General features: G+C 39.4%; 1 protein-coding gene across 1 annotated transcript in view; it reads left to right on the top strand.

The window, feature by feature from the left end:
• The first annotated feature begins 3,164 nt into the window (after positions 1–3,164).
• CUNH21orf91 (chromosome unknown C21orf91 homolog) overlaps positions 3,165–21,328 on the top strand; it is a 32,946-nt gene continuing 14,782 nt past the window's right edge. The window contains exons 1-2 of the mRNA XM_004711308.2: positions 3,165–3,207; positions 3,932–4,065. Of these exons, the coding sequence (XP_004711365.1) occupies positions 3,939–4,065 (127 nt within the window). The 5' untranslated portion in view covers positions 3,165–3,207; positions 3,932–3,938. The remainder of the gene's footprint in view (positions 3,208–3,931; positions 4,066–21,328) is intronic.

Raw genomic sequence — 21,328 nt, 5'->3', positions numbered from 1 at the left:
TTCATAGGATGCTGTGGACATTTGGGGGGGGGGCTTTTATTCTGCCTACCACATTTGACATGTGATATTTGTAATATCTGGCAACCAATCAAAACTAAGAAGGAGGAAAATATGGTCCAAAACTATGAGGGAAACATTAGTTAATAACAAGCATATAAAGAAATGACAAAAAAAGAAAAAGAAGTAGCAGAGGTGATAGAATTAGCAGGAAAAGATTTTAAAATAGAAGCCCTGGTGGTGCCGTGGACTAGGTTGCTAAGCAAAAAGTCAGTGGTTCAAATCCATCAACTGCAACACAAGATTAAGATGAGGCTGTCTGCTTCTAAAAAGATTTAAAGTCTTGGAAATCCTATATAGGGTCACTGTGAGTTTAAATTGATGCAGTGGCAGTGGATTTGGTTTTGGTTATTGTAAATATACCCAATAATTTAAAGTTAAACATGAACACATTGAGGAAAGAAAGAGAAATAACCGTACCTTCTATTATTCAAAACCACAATATCTGAAATAGAATTTTGACTTAACGGATTTAGTAGTAAATTAAATATTGCAGGGGAAAAAAAACTCACTGCAGTGGTTAATATTATATGTCAATTTAGGTGGGCCATGATTATCAGTGGTTTGGCAGTCATAACATAATTTGACAGTTATGTACTATGTAGTTATCTTTCATTTTTTATGATCAGATATAATATAATCTCCACAACGAGATCTTTTATAATGTAATCAGTTACACGATGAGACCTGCTACAAACAGCAAGTAAAGTGAAAGGAAGGCTCCAGGGCGGTACAGGCTGCCCGAGTGAGTTCAAGTCTGTTACCAAGCGATCCGAGTGTAATTTCAATTTCAGAATATGAAGGAAGAGTACAGGAAAAATGGAAAAACACGAATTTTTCTACATATACTGAAAATATTAACCTTATAGGCAAGAAGTTTGACAAACTCAAACACAAGATGAACATCAAGATCAATCAAATTGAAAAAAAGAGGATAAAATCTTAAAAGCAGCCAGAGAAAAAAAAATAGATTAAAATATTGCATACAAGGAGAGAAATTAAAATATATGCTACTGATTTCTCATCACAAATAAGGTAAAGCCAAAGAACACGTAACAGCACCTTGAAAGAGCAGAGAAAAAACAAAACCTGTCATCCTATAATTCTAGGTCCTGGGAATATACCCATCATAAATAAAGATGAAATAACAATATTTTTTTCAAAACACAGAATCCAAAAAAAAGTGTTACCAGAAACATTGCTTTAGAAGAAGTGTTAAAAGAAGTTCTTCAAGGGAAGAAAAGTGATATCTGATGAAAACCTTGATGTACATAAAGAACACTAGAAACTCCAATACTAGAAATGGTAACTATGCTAGTACATACAAAAGTCACTCTATTCCCATCCCTCTACCCCCCCCACTATAGTCCCTTTCTCCTATTCTTTTTAAAATATATATAACATATTGGTTGAAGCAGAAAAATGCGAAAAACAAGTAAATATATAATAAGTAAAAGAGGAAACAAAATAACTAGTAATCAAAAGAAATTCATTAAAAGTAATAAAGGAAACAATGGACACATAGGCCAGAATGTTCATTAAAAGTGAGAATGGGGAGATTTTTCCCTTAAGTGCTTTGGACATGTCATCAGGAGGGAATCATGGTTGGAGGACCCACGAAATGGATGGACACCATGGCTGCAACAACGAGCCGCAGCGTGGCTGCAACAAAACTCGTGAGGATGCACAGCACCAGGCAGTGTTTTTCCTTGTGCTGTACTAAGAGCACTGTGAGTCACAGCTAAGTCTACTAGCAAAAAAGAAAAATTCGAACACATTACGTTTAGAGCAGTACTTCTCAAACCTTAACGAGCACAGGAATCATTTGGTGGTCTTGGATAGTAGATTCTGGAATTCTAAAATTATGGGGTTGGTTTCTGTACGACACAAAAGGACCTGATCACTTTTCTTAGGTGTTTTCTGGTTTATATCGAGTGCAAGTTTAATGCAGAAACCCTCAAGATAGGTGGAACTCATTCCTACCATCCATTCTTGAAAACTCGAGTGTATACTAAGGGCTCTGGTGGGAGAGTGAATTTCGGGGTGGAAAACCCCTTCTCTCTCCTGCGGGGAAAGATGAGACTTACTACTCCCATAAAGATTTACACTCTAGCAAGCCAACGGGGGTGGTCCTACCCTCTCCGGTAGGGTGCCCACGAGTGGACTTCATCTGGAGGGCAGTGCACATGGACTTGCAGCATAACTTCCTTTGTGCATTGGCCGCTAATGATGCTAAGGGAAATGCAGTGATGTCAGTCGCACCGAGATTGCAAAATAATAAACCAGTTTCTGGTTCCTCCTCTCCGGGGTGTTGTGAGAATTACAGTAGAAAATGGAAGTGAAAGCAATGCTTGAAATGTACCCTAAGGAAACACAATGGTTTAATATGGGCACGTGAAAATCTACTATTCGTAGTTTAAGAAAGGGGTGGGATCTAAAGATAAAGGGGTGGGGGAATCTGCAAGCCGATCCCTAATGGCGTGGTCGGAATCTACCACGTCCAGAAGGGCGGGGACCTATTTTCTAATGTAATCCGTCAAAGCAGAGTTGCTGTTTTAAAACTTATCCCTAAATCAAGAAATCTAAAATCCGAACTCCTCCTTTAGTAAGTAACTTAACTGAAACCTAACTCGACGTTGGTGATGTTAAGTTTGTAGCCGCCTCCCATTCTCAAAGTGCAACCCACGGACTGATTTCCCTTTTCCCTCGTCCCGTTCCCGCCCCGCCCCCTGAGCTCTCGCCCCGCCCCCAAGCTCCCGCCCGGGGCTGTAGTTTCCACTACGCCGACGGGGGAGGTGCTAACGGACCGGTCCATCGACGCATCTCGTGGAGGGGTGCGTGCAGAGCACACGCCAAACAAACGGTAAGAGACGTGAGCCGCGAAATGCGGACTCACAAGGAAGTCGAATTCGGACCCTTCCTGTCCGTGCGAGAGAAGCGACTCGGACGCGCAGCCCGCGAGCAAGCGTGCAGATTACCCAACTTCAAACTCAGAACCAACACCCGGACTACTGATCTGATTTATGGATCCTCCTAACTAGGGTGGCGGAGCTGCACTCGCGGCACCGCCCCCGCAGCGGCCGGAAACAATAGTGGAGGAACTCCATCCGCACGGAGCGTCGCGTTGGCGGACGGACGCGGAGCCGGACGGTAAGGACCCTGCTCCTTGGCGGGCCCCTTCCACGCCTGACAGCCCCTGCTTTCGCTCCCGCGGTCGTCGCGCCTAGAACCGCTTGGTCTTTCGCGCCGCCTCGCTCAGAGCACCCCGACGCGCAGAGACGGACCGTCCGGCGGACGAGGGGCCGGGGCTCCCCGGGCGGTCGACGCGCACCCCCGACGCCGGGGAGCGGACGGAGACCCGGCTCTGGAAGGGCTGGGGCCCGGCCGACTGCGGGCGCTCTCTCTCCTTCGGAGAAAGGCAGCCCGGCACCGGGACGCGGCGCCCCGCCGGCCGGGCTCGGGGCCGCGGGTGCTCCCGGCCCAGCCGGCCGTCGAGCGGCCCCCGCTCGCTGTCCACGTGCGTTTTCGTGCCGCCGGTAGAAAGCCTGCCCGCCCGGAGTTGGGGTAAGGTGTCCACCGTGAAGTCAGGCAGCGTCCCGAGGAGGTGGCTGCCGCATCGACAGCACGGAGCGTGTGGACAGGCCGGCATCGCCGCTGATGTCTTTTTGTGCCCGAGTGTTCTAGGTCGGGGGTGGAGCAGACCTATGGCCAAGCTGTAAGTTTTGCTAGCTCCGTCGTTCCACGACTTGCTCCTGTGGCAGTGGTCTGTTGCCGGACGTGCCCCATTGCACACCATCCTCTTTTCCTAGAAGTTCTTAATTCGGTAGTCACACGTTCTCACCGTTGCATAACAACTTCTTCTGTTTCTTAATAGGGGCACTATGAACGAAGAGGAGCAGTTTGTAAACATTGACTTGAATGATGACAATATTTGCAGTGTTTGTAAACTGGGAACAGACAAAGAAACGCTCTCCTTCTGCCACGTATGTTTTGAGCTAAATATTGAAGGTAAGGATACCTTATAGCTTAATGTTATGTCTTGTGCTTTGTACTCTTTTATTCTGAACTGATTACGGTAGAAGGTGAACTAGAAACCCAGAAATGTTTGACGCTTCTGTCAAGTATAAAATGCGAAGATATTTTGATAAGGGGTTCTTTTAAAAAAAATTTTCTTTCTTAATTTTTAATCGTTTTATTAGGGGCTCATACAACTCATCACAATCCATACATACATCAGTTGTGTAAAGCACATTTGTACATTTATTGCCATCATCATTCTCAAAATATTTGATCTCCACCTAAGCCCCTGATACCAGCTCATCCCCCCCCCCATGAACCCTTGATAATTTTTATAAATTATTATTTTGTCATATCTTTCCCTGTCCGACGTCTCCCTTCACCCACTTTTCTGTGTACATCCCCCAGGGAGGAGGTCACATGTAGATCCTTGTAATGATAAGGGGTTCTTGAAATGATGCTTATTTTATAGTAACTGCTGAAAATGAATTTAAGAGAATCTTGGTTTTTTTAAACACAAACCTTACTAACCCTATTTTTTTCTGATAAAAATGAGGCGGATTACTGATTGATAAATGTGTTTTCTGGATTAAGAGCTTGTTAGATTGTCAGATTTTACCAAACTATATATTTTAAATATTTTTAAATAAGCTTTTTACATTGGTACGCAAATGTAGTTTTATTCCTGTAGGTTTACCATGTATGTGTATTTATATATACAAAACCAGCCAAATACACATTTCTAATCTCAAAATTGTGATTCTGAACTCTTCCTACCCCCCAGTCCTACCTGGAAAATATTTTGAAAATTCCATAAAATTTCTTTTCAGTGATCACATGCACCTTTAATGCTGTCTTAAAACTAAAACACTTTTTTCCCCCTTGGTGATGTCTGATATATGCAAAAACATTCTCAATATTAAGAAAAGGTCTCTTATTGAAGGTATACATTTGTGTTGATGCTTTGTGTCTATAGATTGCTTCCATTAAACATATGTGACATACTTTTTAAATATTTATGTTATGCTAAAGTTCTAGTTGTTTGAAAAATATTTATAAGTAACTACCACACACACACCCAAAAGAAAAAACTTAATATTCCCCCAATAAAAGATTTGCATGCCATTTTAATTTTTAATTGTAGTGTATCAGTAATGAGATTTAGTAAGTCCTTGAATAATAGACAATTTCAAAACAGCTTTTCATTTGTTTTGGTTTAATTATATATTTGAGAGTTGCATTTTTTTACTATTATTTAATAAAAGATGAAGTGTGCATATAATTTTTTTAAGTTCCTTACTATTTCCTACTTAAGATTTGTGAGTCAGAAATGGTTGGTGTCACCAAGTTATTATGTTTTTAATTATTAGTCTAAAGCAAAAGTCAAAAGTAAAAGTTGAGTACTAATAATATATAGGGACATATGTATTGTCAGTGATGTGACATTCACTCTCCATTTAATATATTCACTGAAAATTTCACTCGTTTACTCTGGAATAATTGTAGTTACTGAACAATGATATGACGACAGAAACTTGTGTGGATTTCCTATGAGTTGCATGTAACTTTAATAAATACAAAAATTATGACTAATTTCAAAGGGATGCTTTTTAAAAATTGATTTCTTTTGTATTATTCAAATTTCCATATTTTGTATCATATTAGAGTAAAAGATTAAAATGTGTGCCTTTAGAAATAAATTTGACCCTACATATTCTAATGCAGACTGTAGAATTTTAGTTGTAGATGAACAACCAGAACAAATGCAAAGACAATAGAAATTATTACGCCTAACCCTTCTATGTTACATTTTAGGAAACATAGCCAGATAGTTGGATTACTCAAAGCTTCCCTGGTTGTGAAAACAAGCTGTTGATATGGCCAAAAGAAAAAAATTACTCTGCCATTGAGTCGGTTCGGACTCATACCAGCCCTAAAAGACAGTAGAATGGCCCATGTGACTTCCCCAGGCTTATAATTTCTTATGGAAGTAGAAAGCCGTCATCTTCCTTGCATTACATGCCAGGCATAGTATTTATTCTGAACTCTTGTCCTAGGCCCTGTACTAAGCTCCTTACATGAATTGTTTTATTTAACTTAAAATAACTTTGGAATAGCTATTATTCTCATAGTGAGCATGGAGGAACAGAAAAAGGCACTTTGGGGTCACACACAACATGTGATAAAAAATTGACAGTGCGGGGCTGTAATGCGTGGCAGTGTGATTCTGTTGTATGTGGTCTTAGTTTCATTGATCTACCCATTCGTTATATTAATTGATAGGACTAATATTACGAACCTGGGGTTCCTGAGTCTTAATTGCCTGTCTTTTCTATTCTGTCAGTCAACTTCTGATCAGTACTGCTACTGGCTAAATCATTACTGGGGTTCAAGCTATAATAGGATTTTTCCTCCCAAACCTAAAGCTTCATGTTTACTTTCTTAACCTTTTAATGAATTCTCAATCATGTAGAAAATTCACAAACATATTTGTATGTCATCTTTACATAATTTCTGCTTTTCTAACACCTATATAAATATATATAGTTGACATAATTCTTGCGTTGGTGAAATAATGCTTGTTTCAATTTTAAAAGCAAAAAAATTCTCTTTGAATTTGTACTTTTCTTGAGTATTATATATACACTCCCAAAATGCCATTTTAACCATTGCCGTACAAACCAAACTGATGGCCACGGAGCCCTCATTGACTCATGGCAACTCTAGATAGGGCTTCTGAAGCAGAAACCTTTGTGGGAGCAGAGAGCCTCAACTTTTTCACACAGAGCAATAGGCGGGGTGAACAACCAGCCTGGTGGTGAGTAGTCCCACTCTCACCTGACAGGGCCACCAGAACTCCTGATTTAGCCTTGGTGAGTATGATTCTAGTGTTCATTTTCTTTTCAAGTTCTCTGACATCAGTTCTCAACTCTGCCAATTATGATACATTTTTTATTTGCTGCAGTGATAAATCCATGTAATGAAACCATCAAATATACTGTGGGGGGGAAGAGCCATAAATTTACCAAAAAATCAATTTTTTCCATCAGGCTATGTATATTTTTTTAGTTTATTAATCAGTGAACAATTGTGATAATATGTTAGTCCTGTCTTCTCTACCCCAGTGCCAGCTAACTGCTCTGACTCCTAGCTACCCTATAGGACAAAGTAGAACAGCCCCATAAGGATTACCCGGTGGTGGTATTTATGGAAGCAAACTGCCACATCTTTTCCCACAGAGCCGCTCCTGGGTTCTAACCCCCCACTTCTTGATTCGCTATGTCTACTTTAACCTCTGCACTACTTAGGCTCCTTATAAAATGATTACACACCAGAAAAATAACAAGATAGCGTCTTTGATTACTTGGGTCAGTACACCTTTGTAAATGTGTTTTGAAATTTTCTTTCTCCCATCAATTGCTCAGCACAGTGTGATTCACTAAATGTTAGAACCAAAAAGGATCCGAGGGGAGGGGACACATTTAACTTTATTAGTTTGATGTCATTTTATTGGTTGTGCCTTAGTTTACTAATGGATAAATTTGTTCTAAAGCATCCTGCTTGACTAATTGTTAAATTTGCTCTAAAGCATTCTGCTTGTCTTTTTTCCTTCGAAAAATTTAGTAAAAATACATTTCTTTAATTGATAAATCATAAGAGATGTGATAGTTCTTGAGTTCACACTTTTGTAGTAATTAAAAATAACACTTTGGATTGTTGCTTACATCAGATTAAAACTGGTCTAATCAACTAGCCTCTTATTTGAAAGTTGCTTGTGCCTAAAGTTGTAAAATGAAAACAACGGAAAAAGAAGAAAAATAAAAGGGAGTCTAATCTTGGTGGAGAAATTCTGAATTACAGGTGTAACTAAATTGCCTTTAATCTGTGATTTACACTCATTAAAAGGAAAATGATGCTTATATACTACCTAGTCACAGATTATTTACATCAAGGACATAAGAAAAGCACTTTGAGGACTCAAATCTTTTGTTCACAAGATTGATTTTTTTCCTCCTCTATCTTTTAATTCATCATTAGAAGAGCATGTCAGTTTCTAGAATTAAAAAACAGCAAGAGCTTCCTATTCCTTATGGCCTGCCCTTGGCCCCAAGACTCTCTAAATTTTTTCGTAGAAAATACACATTTTATTCTTGTGCTACAATCTCTGAACTTCAATTGAATTGCCATCATTCCCTAAACTACTAAGGCTAAAGAAGATAGCCCAGCATGATTCGGATCCACTAATGTAACAAAGTCAAAAGTGAGAGTAGAGAGAGTAAAAAAATACAGCCTTTGATTTATGTGATGCTATTATTTCAACTGGTCTGTTTTCATTTTGTGGGAAAGTATTGTACAGTTTTGGGGTTGTTTTTTTTACGAATGTAAGACTGGGCCAGTTCCATGCCAAAGTTTTCAGTTTAATTTTGACTTTGCTAGTCGGTGAGCAAACATAGGTGTAGCTATTTTCAGTGTAGTTCATCTCAGATCTCTACTTTCTGGAAGCAGACTCCCAAATACAGTAGTTCATCCCACCTCCATGGCTACAGAGAGTATAGATTTTGTGAGAATTTGAAATTCTGCTGTGCATTTTCCCCTTTTGATGATGATTCTTCTAAAGAATCTCTGATCAAAATGTTCAAGAATGGTAGCTGAGCACCATCCAGTTCTCTGTTCTCCTGGCCAAGGGAGATAGTTGTTTATGGTGGCAAAAATTTCATTTCCTCCTCCTCTTGATTCTCCTCCCCCTATTGCTTCAGGCAGGTAGAGATGCTTAGAAGCCTTTAAGACCCCAGACAATGCTCAACAAGTAAATTGAAGAACAGAAACACAAGTGTGTTCGTTAGGCTAGTTATCTGCGGTGGTCTGTGAAACCATGACCCTAAACTGCAAACTAAAAATAACAAATCCCATGAGAGGCTCAATTGTACATAAGTAGCCTCAGCAGCTACTCTGTTCATTGCCTATTTAATGCCAATTTAAATAAATGTTAACTCTTTTTTAAAAGCTCTAAAATTAGACCTCATCATTATTTGAACAATGGTAGGGAATAAGGAGAATGGGAGTAGAAAATGAACTTAACCTATTATAAGTTCAATAAATTATACAATATTGTGAGAATAATTTAAACAAATTGACCATATGTGGTTAACATATATGAGTTGCTTAACAACCATATTATATGAGGAAACAGGTCCTAGAATCTTATATTGTTCTAATTATAATGGCCCCTCTTTAGTAGCTTCCAACTTTTCTACTTTCTGAACTCTGAACTTTCTAATTATACAGCCTAAGTGGCATAGTGGTTACATATTGTGCTGCTAACTGCAAGGTCACCAGTTCAAAACCACTGGTTGCTCTTTGGGAGAATGTGGGCCTTTCTACTCTCATGAAGAGTTACAGTCTTAGAAACTCACAGGGGCAGGGTTAATGTGAGGTGGAATCGGCTCAGTGGTAATGTGTTTGATTTGGAGGGTCAGATTAAGTGTAGGTAACCTGCAGATTATTCACTAGGAAGATGTATCATGTTTTAATTAGGTCTGGCTATGTGTAACAGGAAATCTAAATGTAATATTAAGTGGAATATGTATATCTTGTGTAAAAAGAAATTAAGCAGTGAATATCTTTGGGACCTTCATAATCAGAAGTACCCCTCCTGCTTGTGTTCTTAGTACATTGTTTCCATCTTCAAGGTCACCTCATGAACCATTGCAATTGCTGGAACTCCCACCGTCACGTCCTCATCCCCAGACACCTGACAAAAGTAGAGCATATCAGCAATAGGCACTTTCCCTAAGATCCCACCTAACGACTCCGTGGACCTCTTACTGCCTTTACATTCAGAAGAAGCTGCTCCAAATAAAGTCCATGTTGGACAAAGTAAAGGAGAGTGGATATTGAGTAGGGAAATGGCTTATGTACCACAGGAGCCTTTCTGGTCAATGAAGGTTAAAAGACATCCTATTTGCCAATGCTCTGTTGCACTAATGATTCAGTGATGAAAGACCTTAGACTCGGACCTGGTTTTGAATCTTGACCCTACAACTAGTTCAGTTGTCTAGGCAAAATACTTAACTTTTACAAGATCAAGTTAATATGTGAATTACATGTCAGTAAAATTATATATTTTTAAAAGTCTTTAGAAAGATATTATCATTTTTTAAATCATTTTATTGGGAGCTCATACAGCTCTTATCACAATCCACATATATACCCATTGTGTCAAGCACTTTCATACATTTGTTTCCCTCATCATTCTCAAAACATTTGCTTTCAACTTGAGCCCTTGGTATCAGCTCCTCATTTTTCCCCTCCTCATCTCCCCTCCCCCACGAACCATTGATAATTTGTAAATTATTATTATTTTGTCATATCTTACACCGTCCAATGTCGCCCTTCACCCACTTCTCCACCGTCCATCCCCCAAGGAGGAGGTTATATGTAGATCCTGTGATCTGTTCCCCCTTTCTCCCTCACCTTCCATATACCCTCCCGGTATCGCCACTCTCATCACTGGTCCTGAGGGGTTCATCTGTCCTGGATTCCCTGTGTTTTCAGTTCCTATCTGTACCAGTGTACATCCTCCAGTCCAGCCAGATGTATAAAATAGAATTAGGATCATGATAGTGGGGGGAGTAAGAATTCAAGAACTAGAGGAAAATTGTATCTCATCATTGCTACACTGCACCCTGACTGGCTTGTCTCCTCCCTGCAACCCTTCTGCAAGGGGATGTCCAATTTCCCACAGATGGGCCCTGGGTTCCCACTCCACACTCCCCCTCATTCACAATGCTATGATTTTTTTTTGGTCTTTGATGCCTGATACCTGATCCCTTTGATGTCTTGTGATCTCACAAGCTGGTGTGCTTCTTCCATGTGGGTTTTGTTGTTTCTTAGTTACATGGCCACTTGTTTATCTTCCAGCCTATAGGACCCCAGACTGTACATCTTTTGATATCCCGGCACCATCAGCTTTCTTTACCACATTTGCTCATAAGCATATGACTCTCATAGCGTCTGGGGTCTTAATGGCCTGAAGATAAACAGGCGGCCGTCTAGCTGAGAAACAAAACTCACATGGAAGAAGCACACCAGCCTGTCCTGACTTGATTACTGAAGACAAAGCAAGTGCTAGTTTTCAAATATTACCATAAGAGTACTTTTGTTCTTTTATTTCTTAATCTGAACTTACTGTGGCAAAGCCTAAATCAAAAGGCTAAACTCCATCTATAGCCATTTGATCCAAGAATGCATAACAGTATAAGCAGTAAAACTCAGCATTAATTGCTTTTGATGCTTAGAATGATGCTGCAGAGATTGAAGTGTGATTAGGAATCTAGGTTCCTAATTCAGTGCCCTTTAGATGATAAAAAGCTGGGGGTTGGGGTAAGGTTAAGGAGGAGCACACAATGCAGAGCTAGAGTACTCAGATTTGGACCTCAATTATTTTGACCTTGGACAAGTTATTAAAACTTATTGTGCTGTCAATTTGGCTTGGGATATATGCTCATCTAAATCCTAAATGGGTGTCCCCAACCAACTAGTACCAGGTTGATTATGACGTAACAGTGACCCTATCTGAGGTTTTCAGGGGCTGCACATTTTTACAGGAGTAGATGGCCATCTTTCTTGGAGTGTCTGGTGGGTTTGAACCACAGACTTAGGATTAGCAGCCCATGATGAATACCAAGAGAAACCAAACCCACAATTCTGATTTATAGCGACTGGCTCTGTGGGCCTCTGAGACGGTAAATCTCTACTGGGGTAGAAAGCCTCACCATTCTCCCTGGGAGCAGTTCCAACTGCTGGTTCGGAGTTAACACAACCTAGTGCTTAATTCATGATGAACAGGAAGATTGACAAATTCTCCTAACTGATTTTTTTCAAATGGTAATTGAACATTTTTCTTAGCATTCATAATAGAGCTCTCCCATGAGTACTAGTTATGTGACAAAGTATTTATGTACCAAAATGAAAATTTGAGGTCTGGTTGCCTCATGGTTACTAAATGACAGAGAAAGGGATTTTTTCTAGGTCTTTCGAATACCAGAGACCTTGACGATTAATTCTTGTAACAACTGTATAAACCAGAATATTTCTCTAACCTCTCCCAAATTTTACACTGTTGGAATTGTAGGCCACTCCCTCAATGTTGGAATGCTGATGTTTCCCTAATTCTTGATAGTCTTCTTTTTCTACTCTCTCTCTCTCAATGTTGGCACTGTCTTAGACCCGCAAGACTCATTCTTCCTCGGTGGTGGTGTCAATTGTAGTGACTGTTCATGACCTTTTATTTACTGGTAACAGATCTTTTTTCCCTCTATCCTTCAAATTGTACACCAGCATTCAAAACTAGTTTTTAAACTTCTTTACTTTTGTAGTCAGAAACCTCAAACTATTACACATTTAAAACTAAAATATGTTGCCATTTATTCCATGTCTCTTTATGCCTGCCTCCATATAAATGTTGGAGTTGGAAGTGAAATACTGATATAGTAAAAGACTTAAATGCTTGGCTAAGGTATGCACAATATAATTCACAGAAAGAACCATTTGTCCTGAATTCTTAAAAGTTGTTTCCTCCTAGTAACTTGTGCTGACCTTCTTAGCATTTGGTACAGTTTGTTACTGTAGTAATTCGTGTATTTTTTTACAGGGCTCTCATCTTTCCCTTCCCCCATGGTAATTCCAAAAGGTCTTTGCTAGAGTCTGCTTTATAGTATACTAGTGTTACAGCCAGTGGAATCTGTGGGTGCCACAAAGAGTTCAGAGCTCAACTACTAGCAGAAAGACTAGTGGCTGAACTGTACTGAGGGGCTTTGGAAGACAGGCCTGGTGATCTGCTCTGAAAAGTCTGCAGACCTGAAAACTGCACTGAACTCTGACAGAAGGAGTTGCCGGGCATGGGAATCCACTCGGTGGCAGCTAACAGCAACAACACAACCAACGTTACGGAAGGATCAGCAAAGACTACCGATCAAATATTTACTGATGAATGAATTAGATTTCAGAATAGACAGTAGAGAACTGGTTTTCTATAATATTTTTCCCCTTAATCTTCCCTTAGTGAAACCTTCCTACTTTTGTGCTGGAGTATATTAAAAGTTTCATGAATGTCAGTGATGAAAGAGCTTTATCTCATATTTAATGTAAATACATAATCTATTATCCTGTTACAGTTGGGCTGATTCCAACTCATAGCTGCCCAGAGGACAGAAAAGAAACTCACAGGGAGTAGGCTGTGAATCGCTATGAAAACAGACTGCTCTATAATACTCCCATTAGATCATGGGCTTGAACTTGATGACCTTTCTGTTTATAGTGGAATATTTAATCACTGTGTCACGAGGGCTCCACTAAATACATTACTATACGGGTACTGCTTCCCAATTAACTATCATTTCTGGATACCACAGCATCATGATGTGTGTTCATAAAGATGATTCTATAACATTTGATGATTCTGATTTTAATATCAGCTATTAAAGTATGTTCTATATATAAATTGGAAAACAAGCTGAATATAGAGTATTATATGCCTAACTAGTTAACAATTCAAAATCAAAAGATTTATTAGAATATAGAAAATAACTTTTAGGCAAGGTTGGAGATGAATTCCACAGATAGGAATATTCAGTCAAGGAACAAAGGTTTATATACATATGAATTTTACCCTATGATTGGAAAGAGCCTGGTATCACACAGATTAAAAGCCAAAAGTTGGGGGTTGGAACCGAGCAGCCAGCTCTGGGAGAAAGACCCGACAGTGTGCTCCCACTGAAATGGAAACCCTGCGGAGCAGTTTGACTCAGTCACACAGGTGTGCTGTGGTAGAAAACCAGCTAGACCGGATCCAACAGCAACAACCCATGATTTAGGGTTTTAAAGCTCATTGATAAGACTATCCAAAAATGCCTTCTCAAGGATTCTTGGGAGAGGTGGAGGGTGCCACATAAATTATAATCTAGATAATAATATACCAAAATAATATAGAAGTTAGAACTCATGTCAGATTTTAATGATAGAGGTGGGAGGAGCTAGTAAAATAGAAGCACAAGGCAACCGTGTTGTCATTTGCTGCCCAGAAGTAACAGGGAAGTTGAACTGAAGACTAGCATTTGTTAGTAGACCCATGCAAACCCTAAGCTAACCCTACTTGACTTACTCTTCCCTTGAGAGATGGAGTAGGGCTATGAAAGAGTGGAGGCTAGGAGTGTAAAACCAGTGAAAGTAGCATCAACCTTAGATTTGAGGATTATCGCCTAACGCAAAATCCTAAAACACTGAGTTTGTGAAAATTTTCTGAGAGAAGAAACAGGTGGTTTATAAAGTGAATTTTAGAAGATTATAAGCTTTAACTTCACTCCAATAGAAAAGCATTAAAAATATTATTTAAACATTTCTGAGTCCCTTTGCAGCCTCCAATAAATCACAGGAAAATTTTTCCAACGTTTAATACTGCATGTTGTATAAAGAAAATCCAATTTTTTGTAGCACTTTGGAGATAGGAAGGTGTGTTTACTTTGTGTTGCATTTAATCTCCACATTATTTTATAGGACATGAAAATTCAATATGTATTTTAAATTATGTAATGCCTAAAATTGTATGAGTTATAGAAGTGATAGCATCTTGTCAACATTACACATTTAGAAAAAGGTCAATCATAAGTCTAATTAGAATGAATTTAAATTATAGTAATCCAAGTGGGCACACAACTCCTATTAGGAGTTGTATAAGGGGGATGAACCATGGTAGCATACATAGTGAGTTCTGTGTGGGGATACTAACCAAAAAGTCAGTAGTTAAAAGCCAACAGCTGCTCCAAGGGAGAAGGAAGAGGCTTTCTAGTCCTGTAAAGATTTAGTCTAGAAAACACACAGGAGCCGTTCTGCTCCGCCCTAAGGGACAGACAGCCTGCCTTGGGCTAGAAATTTGTTGCAGGGAATAAGACAAGCATAAATCTCTGCCATTGTTGAGTTTATAAGAGAGGGAGGATGGAAAAGACAAATAAGTTATATAGTGTATTGGAAAGCCCTGGTGGCACAGTGGTTAAGTGCTTTGCTGCCAACCACAGAAGGTCAGCAGTTCCAATCTACCCCCTGCTGCATGAAAGAAAGATGTGGCTCTCTGCTTCTGGAAAGAGTCCAGCCTTGGGAACTCCATGAGCCAGGGTCACTGTAAGCTGGTATTGGCCCCAGGGCGATGCTTGTGGAATTTAAAAGTTTAAATTTTGGAAGGTAATTTGCCTTTATGATGTTTAAAGAATGAATTTTAGGTATGCTTTTAGTGTTATTTCAGGGTCTTATATTTTCCACTTTATTCTAAATGTTTTAAATTTCTTCTACTTAAGATGATATATTTTTTCTTCTAAAATAAATGTTTTTATTGCAAAAGCAAAATACTTCCTACTGTGCACAACCAAAATATATGAAGCAAAAAAAGATTAAGGTTCTCATAATCTCATTTGTTTTCCAATGCAATATTTATGATCTAATATTATATATATTAATATCACATGCAAGTAAAATTTTGTTGAAAGATATAGGTCAAGGGATATCATTGGTGATGTCAGATGGATCTTGGCTGAAAGCAAAGAATACCAGAAAGATGTTTACTTTTGTTTTATTGTCTGCCAAGGCATTTGACTGTTAATCATAACAAACTATGGATGACCTTGAGAAGAACAGGAATTCCAGAACAGTTCTTTGCACTCACACAGAACTTGTACATGGATCAAGAGGCAGTTCAAAATCCCAAAGATTACTTTGAGGATTAAAGTGTGCTTGACCCAAGCTATAGTATTTTCAATTTCCTCATTTGCATATGAATGTTGGACATTGGATAAGGAAGATCAAAGATGTGTTTAATTATGGTGCTGGCAGAAAATGGTGAAAATGCACAGACTGCCAAATCAACAAACAAATCTGCCTTGGGAGAAGTACAGTCAGAGAGCTCTTTGGAGGCCAGGATGGCAAGACATCGTCTTTCACCCTGTGGACGTGTCAGGAGAAACCAGGACCCGGAGAAGGGCATCATGCTTAGTAAAGTGGAGGGGCAATGAAAAAGAGGCAGGCCCTCAACAAGATGGGTTGACACTGACTAAATACAATGGGCTCAAGCAGAGGAACACTCGTGAGGGTGGCTCAGGACCAGGCATTGTTTTGTTCTCTTGGGTGGTTGTGTATAGGAACTGTCTCTATAGCACCTAACAACAGCAGTATTCTTCCTAACGCGTGGCTGCAGTGGGTGCACATGGTATACATCGTTCACAAAAATGAAATCAGGCCACATCAATGTTTACTCCTAGTAACCCTGTAGGACAGAGTACACTAGGTAAAATTCTACCATGATTATCATTTCCAGAGTTGCATCTTACATAATCAATGATTTTAGCCTGTATCCCATTGTGGAATGTTTAACCTGTTTCTAATCTACCATTATTAAAACATTCTTGGAGTCTCTTGAGTGGTGAAAATGGGTAAGGCTCTGATTGATAGCCACAAGATCGCAAGCTGGAGTTCACATAAAGGCGCTTTGGACAACAGATAGGGAAGTCTACGTACAAAATATTCTACTTTGAAAACGTATGAAGTACAAGTCTGTGACATGTAGGGTTACTATGAGTCATAACTGGAAGGCAACTGATTTACTGGTTAAGCATTCTCATGTACATTTTGAGGGGGCATTTCTGATTAAGTTAAGCCCTAAATTCCCAGAGGTGCGTTTCAAGTCAAAGGCCATGTCCCAAGGTTTATTGTCTTCAGTACTAGGAGTTGATACCAACAAGCTATTTGGTTCATTGTGTAAAATAATAGAATTTAAAGTTCTCTAGCCTCTTGGTTAAGGTAAAATTCTTTTTTAATCTAAAATAGCTCCTGCAATTATATTTATATTTTTATAAATATATAAAAAAGTCATTATATTTAAGGCTATTAAACCTAATTTGAAATAGAAGTAAAGCTGCTAGGTTGTTTCCTCCTGTTTAGCACACTGCCATTAGGTTGGTTCCAACTCCCGCAACCCCACAGGTCAGAGTAGATCCTGCCCCCGTGGATTTCTGACACTAACTTTTTTAAAGGGAGTAGAAAACCTCATCGTTGTCCCAAGGTGCAGCTGGTGGTTCAGACTGCTGACCTTCCAATTAGCCGCCTAGGATCAGTAATGGTCAGAACTGAACCAGACGCACTTCACAGCACAACCAAGGTATAAGCCAGTATATGTATTGTTATCCTTACTATAGCTTCTTCCCACCCCAGTGAACAGTGAATAAGAAAGCATGCAGAAGAATCAATGCCGTACTTCATCTCACCTACTTTGGCCAGGTCATGAGAGGAGCCAGTCCCTGGGAAAGAACATAATGCTTATAGAGTCGAGGGTCAGCAAAAATGAAGAACCGCAGTGCAATGAATGGACACACCAGCCACAGCGATGGACTCAAGCATGGCGATTGTGAGGATAGTGCAGGACAGGGTGGGCAGCACAAATAGTATCGATAAAAGTGCTAGAGACACCTGGTTGAAGCATAGATTAACTAAAACATGTTCATAGAGCAATACAGCTATTGTTCACATGATTTGGATGTAATACTTGTTTCTGGCTTAGCATTTCTTGCCATTTAAATCAATTGTGTTTTTTTTCCTTTCTAAATAGTTGCTGAGTTGAAAGGAAGTTTTTCATTCGCCTTGATTTTAACCATTGACTACTTACATTAGTAATTGAATAACGATTAACCGAGTGGTTGCTGTTGAATCGATTCGAACACATGGACACGCCATGTGTTTCAGATTAGTAGTGTTTCACCGAGTTTTCACGGCCAAGAAGCGTCTCTTAGAATAGTCGCTCAAATCTGTGGTATAATGACTCGAATGCAAAGAAGTTGGAATGTAAGATTAATGGTATGTGATATGGAGAGCTGCAAGACAGCCTTTGACTCTGTGTTTCTTAGTTGTAAGAGAACATTTTCCCAATCAGAACCTTCAGCAGACTTTTAGTTCAGCAAATGAAGGACAAAGAGTTGACATAGCGATTGCATTTCCTGCCGTTAAACCTGTGAATTTACTTTGTCATAATGATTTGCCTCATTCATCTAGTTTTTAGGATTCTGCTGCCAACAACCCTGTGTTCAAAAGGAAATTGGTTAGTGTAAATGCCAGTATATTTGATGAGATCTATAATAGAGAGTTAATGGGGCAGATTGAGTTACTTAGATTATTGCATGCTACTTTTTATAATACACTGGCATTAATTGGTTGTGCACTTAGAAATTGTAGTCTAAATTTTGTATACTTTAATGTTCCAGAAAAATAAATTTAGCTTTTATGTTCTTTGCTACTCTGAGCTTAGTATCTCATCTTATATTGTCAGTAAAGTTTCAAAAGAAATAATGATAGTCTCTATTCATGTTGTCTTTCCAAGTAACCTTATGCTTAATTACCTAGGTAAGTTAAATCAGATTAAAACGTTTAATGACTCATATTTCAAATGCTCAATAGTCTTATGTGACTAAGGGCAGCCACATTGAATAGTGGAGATAGAAATCATGCCCATCATCAGGGAAAGTTCTTTTGGATAGTACTGACAGAAAAATAGATAGCTAAATTAGGAAGTATATTGAGTGTGCATTTTTTGTACCTTTTTTAGCAATAAACAGTTGTTCTGTAGGTGTATTTCCCCAATTTTCCAACTGTTCTAATGAAAAAAAGATTTATTAAGAGAAGTATTCTTTTTGACAAGTTATTATTTGCAATTTATAAATCCTGTCAATAGAACCAAGATCCAATTCTACTTTGGTTCTCATGGTTATTTAAGATTAAAGTTTATCCTGTAGAGCTGTGTGAACTCTTAACTCATTGAAATTTGCACTAGAGTTTAAATTCATTTGTTGAATTAAGCAGCTTTGATGAACAACTTAATCTTTCTCTTAGCACACACACAACTTTAATGGCATCAACATCTATAAGCCGAAGCCTGTCTAAAGGCCACCTGTTTGTATGAGATTCTTTAGGGCATTCTTGGGTGATTCTCAAAATGTTAAAAAGCAAATTGCTGAACTATCTGTGTGTTTAGTGTAGTCCCAAGAACCCCATATGTTCCCATAAGATATGAAGCACATACCTATTACTTTTAAACACTATGGTGGGTGATTGGACGTGGCAGACTAAAAGAGGTTTTAGTCATTTAAATGGTTCCATATTAGCTAAAGACATAAGATGAGGAAAGTGCTGTTTAGGACAACTGATAAAATTTTTCTAGAGGTTCCTTTGGTCTGATCTTCCATGTTTATTCTCATGATAAGATAAGACTCTGAGCATCCTTGCATTAAGTGGCTGTCGTTGGCAATAGATGCTTCTTGAATTCTGGCTTGACTGCTGCATGTTCATAATATGGCAGCGAAGTCCACTCTAGGACAAGCAGTGCAAACACTGTAGGGTTCCAAACCTATCCTAGATACAGCGTTCTGATTGAACAGGTGACATGGCTTTGAAGCCTGTGAGTTTACAGGTACATTTTCAGTCATTAACTGAGTGGTAGGAGCTGTTTTAAATTGAAAAGCTTACTATTTTTAAAGAGTAGCTTTCTCTTAGTACTAACTAGCTGCTACCAGGTGTTTTTAAGTAATTGAAAACTGGGAGCGGGGAAGGAGGGGAAAAATGAGGACCTAATGCCGGGGGTTTAAGTGGAGAGAAAATGTTTTGAGAATGATGAGGGCAATGAATGTACAAATGCGCTGTACATAATCGATGTGGGTATGGATTGTGATAAGAGTTGTATGAGCCCCTAATAAAATGATTTAAAAAAAAAAAAGAAATTGAAAACTATATGTGAATCATTTAGATTAAGTCTACAATATGGACCTATCCTTCAGGCTGTATGTCACCTCTACTTACAGGGATTTCTCCCTACTCCTTTTATTGAAATTAGAAATCCCCCAAACAAGTATTACCTTGTCTCAGTCCTTTCAGTCTTACTGTACAGCAGGGTTTAACCATCCTCATATTTTACACATAACACTTATTTTTTCGTTTTATTGAGGGCTCTTACAATTCTTATTACAATCCATACATCAGTTGTATCAGGCGTATTTGTACCTATGTTGCCATCATTCTTTTCTAGACAGTTATTTCCTATTGAATCCCTGGTATCAGCTCCTCTTTTTTCCCTCTCTCATCTCCCCCACCTCGTGACCCCTTGACAGATTATAAATTATTATCTTCAAATCTCACACCCACCACTGTCTCCCTTCCCACATGGATTCCACTGTTCTTCCCCCTGGAGGGGGTGAGGTGTGGTTGTATGTCAATCATTATGAACGGTTCCCCCTTCTTTCCTTTCTCCCTACCCATCTGGTATCGCTACTCCCATTCCTGCTCCTGGATTATGTGTATCATGAGCTCTTTTATATACACCTGTGTACATGTTAGTCCAAAGTGAAAGACATCACTGGGGTCATGATAGTGGGGGTGAAGAAGCCTCAAGGAACCGGAAATATTGTGTGTTTCATTGGTGCTTTACTGCACCCTCATTGACTCATCCCTTCCCTGTGACCCCTCTTTGGGATATGTTCCATTGTCTACAGGTGGACTTTGGGTCTCTGCTCCGACCCCCGTCATTCTCAACCATATGGCTTTGTTTCTTTGTTAAGGGTTTTCTGATGCCTGTTACCTGGTCTTGATGACACAGGTAACATGATCACACAGGCTGGTGTGCTTCTTCCATGTGGGCTTGTTTCTCTGCTGAATGGCCGCTTGTTTCACTTCAAGCCATTAAGATCCCAGGCACTATATCTTTTAATAGCCAGGCACCATCTGCCGCCTTCTCCACATTTACCTATGCACCTATTTTGTCTTCAGCGATTGTGCTGGGAGGGTGAGCATCTCAGATTGCCAGTTTGTTAGAACATAGTGTTCTTGTATTAAGGGAGGGTGTGAACAGAGGCCTGAAGTCTGTCCACTGCCTCGGTGGATTGCCATTTAAATGTATGTACATAAGGCCAGTAGCTCTATTTTTATGAATTAATGTATTTACATATGGACGCACCTATGCTTATACCTCTATTCATAGCTTTGCTTCCTAGATCCTTCCTCTGTTTCCTTTACCTTCCTCTGCCCCACCATCATGCTTGCCCTACTTCTGCCTCATAGTACTTCTCCTCAGCTAGATTACTGTTGCCCCAGACCCCCAGGATCTCTATATTCTCCTCGTTTTTATTCCCTAGTTGTTCCCCTGTCTATGGCGTTGTTTGCCCACTGCACCCTT

Source organism: Echinops telfairi, unplaced genomic scaffold (genome assembly GCF_000313985.2).
Source record: "Echinops telfairi isolate 266 unplaced genomic scaffold, ASM31398v2 ScPeMD7_7469;HRSCAF=8507_0, whole genome shotgun sequence".
In the NCBI taxonomy this organism is placed as follows: Eukaryota; Metazoa; Chordata; class Mammalia; order Afrosoricida; family Tenrecidae; genus Echinops; species Echinops telfairi.
Note: the sequence above shows the minus strand (reverse complement) of the source record. Positions and strands in the feature narration are given on the sequence as shown.